The sequence below is a fragment of the Macrobrachium rosenbergii genome, chromosome 15 (genome assembly GCF_040412425.1).
Source record: "Macrobrachium rosenbergii isolate ZJJX-2024 chromosome 15, ASM4041242v1, whole genome shotgun sequence".
Lineage (NCBI taxonomy): Eukaryota > Metazoa > Arthropoda > Malacostraca > Decapoda > Palaemonidae > Macrobrachium > Macrobrachium rosenbergii.
In genome coordinates, this window is record NC_089755.1 from 26,890,177 (window position 1) to 26,902,261 (window position 12,085).

At 36.1% G+C, this 12,085-nt stretch overlaps 1 protein-coding gene across 4 annotated transcripts in view; it reads left to right on the forward strand.

Annotated features, from left to right (window-relative positions):
• The window catches only part of LOC136846477 (cytochrome c1-like), a 12,278-nt gene extending 855 nt beyond the window's left edge, over window positions 1–11,423 (forward strand). The window contains exons 2-6 of one of the 4 annotated variants that reach the window (XM_067117288.1): window positions 6,309–6,386; window positions 6,781–7,032; window positions 8,015–8,091; window positions 9,240–9,301; window positions 9,863–11,423. In XM_067117288.1, the coding sequence (XP_066973389.1) occupies window positions 6,309–6,386; window positions 6,781–7,032; window positions 8,015–8,091; window positions 9,240–9,242 (410 nt within the window). In that variant the 3' untranslated portion in view covers window positions 9,243–9,301; window positions 9,863–11,423. Of the gene's footprint in view, window positions 1–6,308; window positions 6,387–6,777; window positions 7,033–8,014; window positions 8,092–9,239; window positions 9,302–9,859 lie in introns of all 4 variants that reach the window. The other 3 variants (XM_067117287.1, XM_067117286.1, XM_067117289.1) reach the window with 3 other exon arrangements.
• The last annotated feature ends 662 nt before the right edge of the window (window positions 11,424–12,085 follow it).

Below are 12,085 nucleotides of genomic sequence, written 5' to 3' on the forward strand. Positions count from 1 at the left end.
ATTTTATTTGTCGGCATTTAAAGAAAAATAGAACCTGGTTGTAAGTGCTGGTTTAAAGATCCCCATGAACCTAGGAATAAGGGATTGAGATTTTATAACAAAAGTACTTTGTAAGCGTAGGTTTGTTAGTTTAAATGGAGACAAGTTTTCTTGTTTAAAAGGTACTGAAAATATAGACGTAATTGGTAAAGGGAGCATGCTATACCTGTGTAACTGATCCGGTGACGGATAAGGATCGAGAAAGTTCGTCCCAGTGCTCAGGTTGTTGGGAACGCTCCCCGTTGCTTATTGGTTCCACGTCGGTTATTGGGAGAAGTAAGGCGAAATCTGAATAAAGTGGTTCCCAGTAGTTCTTGGGAATTTTAACCGGCTAATACTGGTTTGCCCGCTGTCCGTTGGCTGTCACTCAGGTCCCTTGAAGTTTTAATGTCGCCTTTTCCATATAGGTCATTAGTTTTAGTTTTTTCTTTCTATGTTTGTATATACTGCAGTATTATTTTGATCTGTGATTGACGAATGCTAAGAGCAGAGATCTAGAAGGATTGTAGGATAAGTGAAAGTAAAGTTCCTTGGGTAAGCGCTACTGAACGGCGCGATGAGCGGCGCAGATAGTGTTAAGCCCTCATATGGTACTACCATAGAAATATTTAAATCTAATTCAGTCTATTTGAGAAAGAAGAGGAAACTTGTGATAAAGTGGTGAACGAGAAATTTTTAATCTAGAGTTTTAGTGGCGTGAGTCAATTACGTCTGTTAGCAATTCCTATAAGATTTCGGTTTAATGTATACCGCAGATGTTTCACGCATGTGTTTGAAAAACCTAGTTATAAACGAACCCAAGACGCCATTACCGATCGAAAATGTTAAGTACTTTACCGTGGTGTTATAAAAATTTTAGTTCCCGCGGCGCTGAACGGTGACGCGGATAATAATTGACGTGGAAATCGAAGCAAATTTCCTCAGAGGTGGCCTTGTATCTATATAACCATTTTCACAATTTATGATGTAGAAACACCCCATGGTGGATTTTTTTTTCAAATTATGTACACTTCCAGTTACTTTCGAATACTGCAAGAACACTTGTTAGACACCAAGAGATCCAAAATGTAATGACTTTAGGTTCAGTGTTCCATTCCAAATAAGTTTACTACATACTTCTAAGGAAATGTGCACGTAGGCGTTATTTTCCTGTAAAGTAAGAATTGTTTTACGGCCATACACACACACACACACACACACACACACACACACATATATATATATATATATATATATATATATATATATATATATATATATATATATATATATATATTAATTTGATCCGATCTAATATTTTTTGTGGCCAGTCTTGTTGAACTTAGTAAACTTGCGAAGATGTGATTCACAAAAAGTCGTACACAACTCGGCTGACGGTATTGGAAGTGCTATGCGGCATATTCGGTGGCATGCCAGTGTTTGTTAGGTTTGTTTTGGCAGATTGAAAAATTACAGAAAGAACGGTCTAGAGGTATAATTGCGTCGTTATAGAAATGTGGAAATAGATGTAAATCTTGCATTCGTGCATGACTGCTTGTTTTTTTTTTTTAGAACTGGCTGAGAAAGCAATAAGGCGGACAGATTAATAAATAAGAGGTTATGGGGATCAAGTTTTTGAAGCACAAAAAAGCTGTAGGAGGCATAAACGAATTTGTGACAAAGTCCTGGGGAACGTGAAAATGGCATTGTGACAGTTTTATTTTAAACCTTTGGTTTAGATGAGTGTTGCTGAGAATAATTCACTTACGACATCCTTACGAGTGTACAGTAGAAACCTTGAATGCATCTGTGTGAAGTTGAGGAATCCCTGGTATAGGGGCCTACAGCAGAATGGTTGCTATTCAGTTAATACAGTACTTATTGGTAATAATGGAAGAGGATCTGCAAAGAACTGCAGGCAGTTTGGGAATGTTTCCAAGAGGAGAAAGTTTGTGAGAAATGAAAACCAGGAAGATGAGGGTATATGTGTTATGAAATCTGGAAAACTTGCAGCAGATGGTTTGTTTGTTAATGGGAGTTAAAATGATGGTAGGATGAAAGCAAATGTACAGTAGGTCAGAATAGGTGGAGCAAAAAGGCAGAGGGACATCATGTAGATGGGGAATAGACTTACATATGGAAGCAAAGGTGGTATGGTGGGAGTCTTTGAAAGAGATGTGGAGCCTACTCCACAATGGAAATGGAGTGTGGGTGGTGCTTGTTAATAAAAAAAAAAAAGATTGAAGGTTTTGTGAAGAATGAACTGCTTGTTTCACATATGGTGAATATGGCATAAGAAGAATTTACGGGGTGATGAGTGTTGACATACACAAAAGTTGCTGAAGGATAGCTTAGGTGAAAGGATGGCCTCCTTACATTGGGATGGTTCTGTTATGTGGGAGGAAAGGATGGCAGTGAAAGATGATATTGAAGAGGTATGGGAAATTGAGGGTCTTGATATCCAGGAAACATGAGAGTGAATGCAGGATAAGGGTGAATGATGAATATGCGGGGGGTTTGATGTGCTGATGATGATGCTTCTGTGTAAGTGTGAAGTTGTTAATGTTGTAGCACTTTTAATCTGCAGGCGATGTAACAGCGTTAATGTGAATAATGGCAGAATGGAAATGCTTGATTCATATAGATTTTTGGGGAGTACATACAATTCGTGCTTGTAGTATAAGATGGGTTTAAAGAATATTTGAAACGAGGATTATAGAAAAGAATGAAGTAATGTGAACAGCCAGTAGAAAGATAGGATATGAGGACATGAAGCGATTCTAGAACAAACTCCGTTATGGAAGAATAGTTTGTGTTGAATGAAAAAAAAATTAGGACCTAGTGAGATGAATGGATTGACTAGTATACTTGTTTGATTTAAGAGAAGTTAAAGGTTAAGTACTGTGGCATATAATTAAAAATAAATGGTGGGTTGAGATGGTTTAGTCATTTGGTAAGAATGGGGGATGATAGGCTGTTTGAAGAGATGGTATGACTCTGAAGTGTTGAAGAAGGAAGAGAAATAGAGCTAGTAAATGCTGGATAGACAGTGAAACAGTTCTTGCAAAGTTTTGTTATTCCTGAAGCATGGATGTGCTATGTCAGAGGCAAATGGAACAGTATTTACTTGGTTGATGTGTTGATAAAATCTTCTATGTAGGCATATGAAGTAAACAATCCTGTGTATGTTTTCTGCAGTAGGGGCTCATCCACAGTTGAGCAAGTAGATTATGATTGTGTTCATGGCATGTTGTTCTGTGGTGTTGCTTGATGTACACATGGCATGTTCTGTGGTGTTGCTTGATGTTAACATGGATGGAACCTGCTTTTAGGCAAAACTTCCTCATTGTTGAACTCTTAACTAGAAAGAGCATCAATAGTGCATCGAACCCCTACACACAAGGTGCCGTTTTGTCCTGTCACATGCACTTACATTATTCTTGGTACAAAAGACACTTCTTCCAATACCACCACCCATGCCATCTGTTCAGTAACTGGCATTCCTCTCCACATCATAACACTAAATTACATTCTACACCAACCACTGTATTCCATTCTTTCCATGTGACCAAATCATCTAGGAAACACACTGATCTATAATGTAATAAATGAGTTTTATCAATTCTTTTATGTTCTGGTATTGCAAATTTCTCACTTACAGATAATTTTTATATCACATAAGCCATTCCTCTCAGCAGCATCACTCCCCCCCCCCCACATCCACACACACAGAAGAGCTGATGTGACAGTCTTTGCCTTTCTCATAATGTTTGTGTAGACTCGAGTCTCTGTTGACCAATCTTTGCAGGCTTCATCTACCTTGCTTCACCCATAATGCATGTCCTATCATCCATTGTTTATCCTTAAGTACATGGATGAATCACCTGCTTGCATTATTACACTATCCATGTTAACATATGTTCCAACTTTCATTGGTTTCCATTCACATTCAGAACATTACTTTTCCTTACATTTACTCTCAACTTTTGCTCCCATGTCTTTGTGCTCCTGGCCCCTTGAATCTCTTTATTAATTAAGATCTTGAACAGCCTTGGAGACAAAACCTGTCTCACATCCATTCTTTTCTTAACATGCTTTGCTGTTTTCAATAGCTTTCCTCCTGTACCATACATCACTGCCAGTTGCATTACCATTTTATCAATTATAACACTACTTTGTGATAGGTCCATGTAGGTGCCATACCACTTTCATAAACAATCCTGCACCAACACACCTCCCCTATCAGTCCTTGGTGTGCCATTCAAAATCCTGTCATATGCCTTCCCTTTTATTCTAGTAAAAAATGATCACCCTTGTATGTCAGTGTCTTTTGCCTCTCTTAAATTTAATACACTGGAATAGTCATCCTCCCACCCATTTCATATGGGGTTTTTCCCTCATCTAGGTATGCCTTTCAAACATTGGTCAGCCAATCACATCACCTACTGGTACCTTTCCATTCAATAACCTTTTATTGGCCTCATGTCCTCAGAAGGTTTTACAATTAATCTCATAGCCTACAGCTGCAAACAGTCTAGTAGTCAGCAAGAAGGCCTCCTCAAGATACTTTGATTAGTCAAATGTCTTAAAAAACTTTATGTAGTTGTACAAACTTACCAAGGATAATGCCATCTTAAAAATTAAAGTACCAATTGTCAGGAACAACCCAGCACCCTGGTTAAGCATATGATGTTCCCCTGTAGTTACCATTACTATCACTTACTGCGTACTCTATTGACAATACAGAGTATTGTATAAGGTAGCTGTTGCAGTTACTTAGATACTGCATATTTTATAATAAATATATGAATATAACTATGCATTGAACATGGGATAATTTGATGTGCTTCTTTTTATAGTTCAATCTGTATTGATGAATCAATGTTTATTACTTTACCATTATATTTTTAGGTCTAACCAGCCCTGAATTTATTATATTCAGTTTGATGATTGTTAATTGTGGTACACTGGAATGTCACTGGATGTGTCAAATCTCATTCTTTAATATATTTGGCATCCCTGAAGTAGACTATTCCTCCTGATCATTCATTTGTTTGGTTGTGGTTTAAGTCAGTGTACTCTTGGAAAGAAGTGCTTCAGTAGATGGAAGGATTTGAATGGTTTTTCACTTTTATATCCAGTATATGGTATTTCTCAAACAGGAAAATTGTCAAATCTTGGAGTTAAAGATGAAGTGACCCACACTGTGTGTGTGTGTGTTGTGTTTGATTAGTTTATTCCTTATACAAGAAAATGTGAGAAGTCACTCACAATCGTATTTTGTAGTGGTAAAATGTGTGTGTAAGTGTATTCAGTGAAGGAAAAGGCCATCCCATTGAGACGTGAATATAACCCAGAACCCAGGCACAGTATATCTTTGAATTCAGTTGTATGTGGGTCATGAGTTTACTTGTATTATGAGTCCTGATTACAAGTGTTGGTTTGCAAATTATGGCAACTGTTTTAAATTTGAAGGTTTTGTTGCATTTGAAGTATTTTTCTAGTAGTTTTATGCCAGGACTTTTATGTACAGTGAAGGTGGTTGGTAGATTGGAAAATGAGGCATAGTACGTAAAATTTTGTTCTGCCGCACGAAATTTAAGTTGTATTATATAGTATACAGGTTTGAAAACTAATGATGGAGATGGATTGATGTGCCATACCCAGTAGATTGTAAATCTAACGAAAGGCTTAGAGCAAGATGGTAGAGAGCACCTTGAAATAAACATGCTTTTCGTCCATTTTCATATCTAGACTACTCGTAGTCCAGAAATCTTAATTTCTTTTAGAGATACATTTTTTAATTGCAATTGCATATAAAATTTCCCACTTTTTGCCTTCACTGAACTTTAGTTCTCTATGTACATGTGCACTAACCATGTCCTGTAAGCCTTAGTTCATTGTAGTTACTACAAATATCTGTTGGTATAGGAGTGTTAAGTGGAGGATGTAAGAGTGCTTAAAATTAGTTTGGTGAAACCTCTCGCATTTTGAGGAGCACCTAATCTGGCTTATTGGCAGTTCTCCAGTATTTGGTGTGTACGTGACACAGTTGGCGTTGGTAAGGCCCAATCCATTTGAGAGAGCTTTGTTTATTGGTGAATTGCCTCTCAGTGGTAACAATGCCAGCAGTAGATTTAAGATTATCCTTGATGTGGTAAATGTTGAAAATTAACTGTTAAAGCTGACCTCTCCTGGTGGGGGAGGAGTCAAGTGGCATGAAATACTTCAAAATATCCATTTTAATCAAGTGTGGTTACCTGTTTCACTTAGGTCTCAAACTTTTACAGAACCTGAAGAACCTGCAGCTGAGCCTGAGCCAGTAGCAGTTGAAGAAAAGGAAAATGAGCCAGCGGCTGCAAACAAAGGTCAGTAGTACCTTATTGGAACTGCATTTTCTCACGGTACAGTGTATGCATTATTAATCACTATGTTTTCTTTCAACTTTAACTGGACAAGGAGTGCAACTTGCATAACTTTTGGTTTGCAAATAGTGCAGTGCAGCATAATTTGTGTAACAATAAAGTGCAATACTGTAGTTATCTGTAACTAAATGTTACACTCAGCCATGGTGCAAAATGAGTACAGTAATTTATTTTTTAAGTGATGGATTGCTGACTTGTAGTTTTTTTTTATTCTTAAATGGAGTTTAAAATGCTTTGGTTGTATGTTCCAATCATGTGGCTGTTCATTTGCTAAGTAGTTTCATATCAGAACCCATAAGTGTTGTGTTGGCTAAATCTGATTTTTGCCCTCCAGCAGAAGTGGAAGTGGCAGAGGAGAATGGTGAAGCCAATGGTGACGCTAATGGAGATGCCGCAGCAGAAGAGGAAGAAGCAGAAAAAGAGGAAGCAGCAGAGGTAGAGGAAGCTGCTGCTGAGGAAGAGTCAGCAAAGGAAGAGGAGGCTGCAGAAGAACCAGCTAAGGAAGAGGAAGCTGCCCCTGCAGATCCTGAACCTGAGCCAGCAAAGGAAGAGGAACCAGCAGCAGAAGAACCTGCTGCTGAAAATGGAGGTAAAGGATTAGGCTTTTGGTGTGACAAGTCTAAGTACTGTATATATTTGTGATCAAGGTTCCAATATTATTACCAACTGGGTGATACATCACAATAGAAATTCTTGGCATTGTATAATGATTATATAGATTATACAATACCAAGAATGAGCCCTATCAAAACTCAAAGTATGATACTTAGTATCTCAAGGATTGTTGTTTCTCTCCCCCCCTCCCCCTAAATTTTTCATTGGCAGTTCTTTTCACCTCTGTACATGAAACATTTTGAAAATTATGAAAATTTTATAATAATCATTTTGTACTGCAAGATCACTAAGGAAGTTGTCAAATTTTTTTCAATGTCACTAATTTGTATACACTTTTGAGAAGTATTCAAGATTCATTGGGAGATGTCTGTCCTGAGGAAACCTTTAATCTGAAGTAAATTAAGTACTGTTCTTGGTTTTATTAGGTGAAAGGTTGTTCCATTAAATTTCTTGTTCCAGATGTTAGTGTTAATCTCTGGTACCAATTGTTTGTCTTTTTCAGCACTACAATTCTTAACCTTTCCCTTATAAGTTCTTCCCAGACTATACCATCCAGCACATTATACTGGTGGTTGGTGTGAAGTTAATGCTAATAATATGTCCTTTTCTGTATATTAGTTACAGTATTTAACAGTTTTTCAATCATTGAGTTTTCATGTATTGTTAAATCATTGGAACTGGTTCAGGCTGGGTGCATTTATCCTTTGCAATTTAGTAAGCTCACATGTCTTAAAGTTTTTTATCTTATTTTTCTAAATTTTATCTAGATCATTTCTTTGTGTAGTGTATTCTTTACCTACTTTTTCTGTGTTGGGCAGTCCTTCCTATTATAGCCCTTGGGTTTGTAGCAGTCTGTTACCATTACTGCAGTTGAGCTAGTTGTGATGGTAATAGTAAATAGAATGAAAACATCTCATTCACTGTTTAGTGATTTTATGCACCCTAATGGTTTTCAGCTGCAGCAGAGGAAGAAGTGAAAGAAGAACCAAAGCCAGCAGCCAGAGGGCGTCCGCGTAAAGGCAGAGGGAGGAAGGTACATTGCAGTTTATTATAGACTTTTTCTCACTGATACTACCTGTGATCAAGAAAGTTACATTTATTTAGAATTTTTAAAAGTTGTCAGATAATGGTGACATGATCGCAAATGTTGACTTTCTTGATCCTCAAGAATTAATATACAGTAGTTATAGAGGCCAGGTAAAGGGTTTCTGGCTGTGTAGATTTATGGTCCTCCTCTGCTATTGGTATGCTGATTTTGAACATTCTTTAATAATTTTTTATTAAAATGTATAGTAAATTCCAAAGTTTGTAAAGGGTCATTGTTGGGACAAATTGAATCTGACAGTTTGCATGGCCAGCAGCTATTTACCCAATAGCAGAAGGGAACATTCTTATCTTGCCAGCATTTATAGTGTAGTTATACTTCAGTACAAATTTTGATGTGATCCTTCGTAAAAGTTTTCTTAACATAGGAAGCAAATACAAACCATGACAGTAACACAGCACTTTTTTACTTTGGTTTTTTGTAAGTTAGGGGTTACTCAGTTTAGAAGTATGCAGGCGAGGAGGTGGCTAGTTACCACCATTTTAGGTAGGGCAAGCTTGATTTTATGTTGTAACATAATTGGATTTGAAAGCATATTCAGAAGTAAATGGTAGAATTTAAGTTTTAACCAGGAACAGTTTGTGAATGTAGGGCTGTCCTGTTGAATATATGTCAGGCTTGATGTTGGTTCTGTATTAAATTTATTTTCATATGTTTAGATAGATCATGAAGTACAGTAAATTGTCAAAAATAAATTGTTTATCAAATACATAACTTCTTGATGTAAACCATGTAAAAATAGTTAAAAAGGGTAACTAGGTCACTAAGCTAATAGTTGTAACTAGGTCACCAAGCTAAGGTTAAAAAAAAAAAATATGCTTTCATAAATAGGTAAAATTACTTTTCACTGTGGACAATAATGAAATCCTGTGAATAATGTAATGTTAGAAGTGTCTGCCCTAAATTGTATAAGTACAAGATAAACAATTTATTGAAATAATTCATAACGTCCAAGGAATCTCTACTGTTGTGTGATATTTTGTGATGCATTTTATTGTTACAAGAACAAAGACTAGTCTTCAGGGTAATAGTTTTAATGCTTGTTTTGTTTTTTATTTTTTATTTCTTTCTTTCAGTAAACTGTGAGAATGTCATTCAGGATTGGTGTTGGAGAGGAATATCCCAATTGGGTTAAAGTGTAAGTATGACTAAATTTCAGAATGTTGGTTAAGTAATATCAAGTAGGTTGTAGAAAAACAAGAGTTCAGCTTGACTATTTGATAAAGAGTTAATAACCCACATTAATGACACAATTGTCCCTTTGTCAGGTCTTGAAGGCCACTTCGTATTTATTTTTGATAGATTTCATTACAGTCGGGAATAGTGTACTGTATATATAAAGAATATTAGCTAAAGAAAGGATGGAGTTTGCTCCATCTTGAATTTTTTCCAAGATTGTCTGTTCAAATATCAGCAAGTCTCGCACGAACTGTAAGCTTAATTTAGTGTAAACTACCTTTTAGCAATAAGTAAAAATTACAAATTGCTATATTGTTTCAAGTACTTTAATAGTGCCTTGATGATAGTGTTTTCTTGTACATTCAAGGGAGTATCAAGGTACTTGATGTTTAACAGATAGTCTCAGTAAGTATCTCTATTCATCATTTTGATATTTACTGCAGATGATTTTTTTTTTTTTAACAACTTTCACAAGTTAACGTAATTCATACACTAATTTTTTCCCCTTTTTCCCCAGCAGTCCTGAATTTGCTCCCCAGGCAAAGGGGGGTGATGTGTGAGTGACATAATAAGATCCAGCCTCACCTGAACCAAAAGTGGAATAGAGTGTACCTTTTGTGAAGTGAATTGGTGTTCAAACCCATTGCTGAGTCTTACCAAATTATAGGTTTTAAGTTTGTGTGAATGTCTCCTTAGGTTTAAGTAGGATGAGTAGAGCCTCCCTGAAGTGTATATTTTTTCTGTATATGTGTTTATACATTAAGTTTTTGATTTTTCTTTTTATACATTTTATGCATTGATGCTTTGAAAAATTGGTTCATCTCTGTTGAGTGTTCTGCCTTGTGTCTTCAGCAGTGGGTTTCCATCAAAAGTCAAAGTCATTGTAGCTATCTGTAGAAGCTTTCAGGTTATTTACTATGAAAAAGATCTCAGAATGCCTTGCTGATGAAAGATCTCAATACACTATGAGAAATACTTCAAAATAATTACGGTACCTTCAATATTATAGCTTAAATGACTTTGAGCTATAAAACCAAGTCCACTTCAGTACCTACCTGTAATTAAAAGTAAAAAAAAAAAATATGTACAAAGTTCGTCGTTTTGGAGATATGGAACGGGTGGTAGTTCTTTGTGGCACGATCATTTGGCGGATAGAAGTGGATAAAAGAATTATTCCGTTAAGTCGACGACAAAGCCTGAGGTACTACTACTTTGTATCTCCTCCTACGAGGAACACTTAATATTTCTAGCTTTGCCACCATTTTTGGAGGATTTTGAATTTCAGTTATTGAATTTTTGTGCTTGATGTATGTTTGGATCTTTTTTAATCAAAATTTATTATTGAGCTTAAGTCTTGAAATTAAATGATAATTCCACAAGATGGTGCTAATTTTTGTTCCATTGAGTTTTTAATGCACTAGAACCAGCTTTCAAAGCATTTTTTTTAGAGTATTTTATTATTCCAACATACTAGACATTGTAATTTTTAGGAAAAATAAAATATTTAAAGTAATTTTATTTTTATTGTTGGATACCTTTTGTTCATTTTTATGAGGAGGCACTTTATTTTCCTATTAAAGAAGCCACTCCAAACATATCGACTATTTGCCTGTTCTTTTTAATCCAAAAATGTGGCATTGTAGAGCACTTGATTAGTGGTTAACCCTTTGCAAAATTCATAGGAAGATTAGTTTATTACTGTAGTCAGAATGTTTATACTATAGCTCATGTGTGACAGAGTGGAAGGTGTATGTCTTGACAATGAGGTTGAAAACACTTGTGTGAGAGGTTTGAAATTTAGACTCCTAACTCGAACAATTCAGTTATCCCAGTTCTTTCATCTTTGGAAGGAACTGAAAGTGATTTCATGGTACTTGAAAATTTGACTAGATGGTTGAGAGGGGTGTGATTGCCATGTGTAATAGTAGTCAAGTGTGTTTTAGAAGAGGATAAGATTTCATATGAAAAACTCTACTGTATTTTTTTCAATTAAGTGCACGGCCTTCCTTATTGAGAGGAAGCCTGTAGCTTTTAAGAATAAGAATCGTGTCTGTTTCAATCTACAATAAAATCTTTGTTCAGTTTTGAGTTTCAATACACTCCTACTATTGCATGGGTCAAGATAATCTTAATTTCTTTAATACCAGCAACTTACTGACATTTTGTTAACTGTAATCATATTTACATCCAGGGTGGAGATCTTATTTTATAGGTTGGCCACACGCTGTTGGGGTTCATCACTGCTCAATACTGATCAGCACCTTTTTCAAGATTATGGTTTCCAGACTTGTGGTAACAGACAAGAGGCCTTTCAATGGTTAGCTAGTATATTAACTACATATTACTGACACTTAGGAGCTTCATGAAAGGTTTCCTGATGAAATAAAGGGCCTATGGTAGTACCATAATAGTTAAATGCTATAACTTGAACAATGATCAGGGCATTCCTGCGGTGGTATGCATTCAATCGTTATACTGAGGATTGTCTGCACTTGACTGCCTTAGCAAATGTTCATATCTTGCATCAACTAAACAAGCTGTGTCAAATGTTTCTTAATTCCTTTTAAAATGAACTTGCTAACCTTTGTTCAACTTGCTAACCTTTGTCTGCTTTGATGCATTTACCCTTAAGTTTGCACTAGTTTCTGACTACTGTTCAAGCGACAATTATGCCTATCTACAATTTCTTTAATGTGGGTACAATCATAGGGCCTGTGGAAAATCTGTATAAAAATTTTGACCT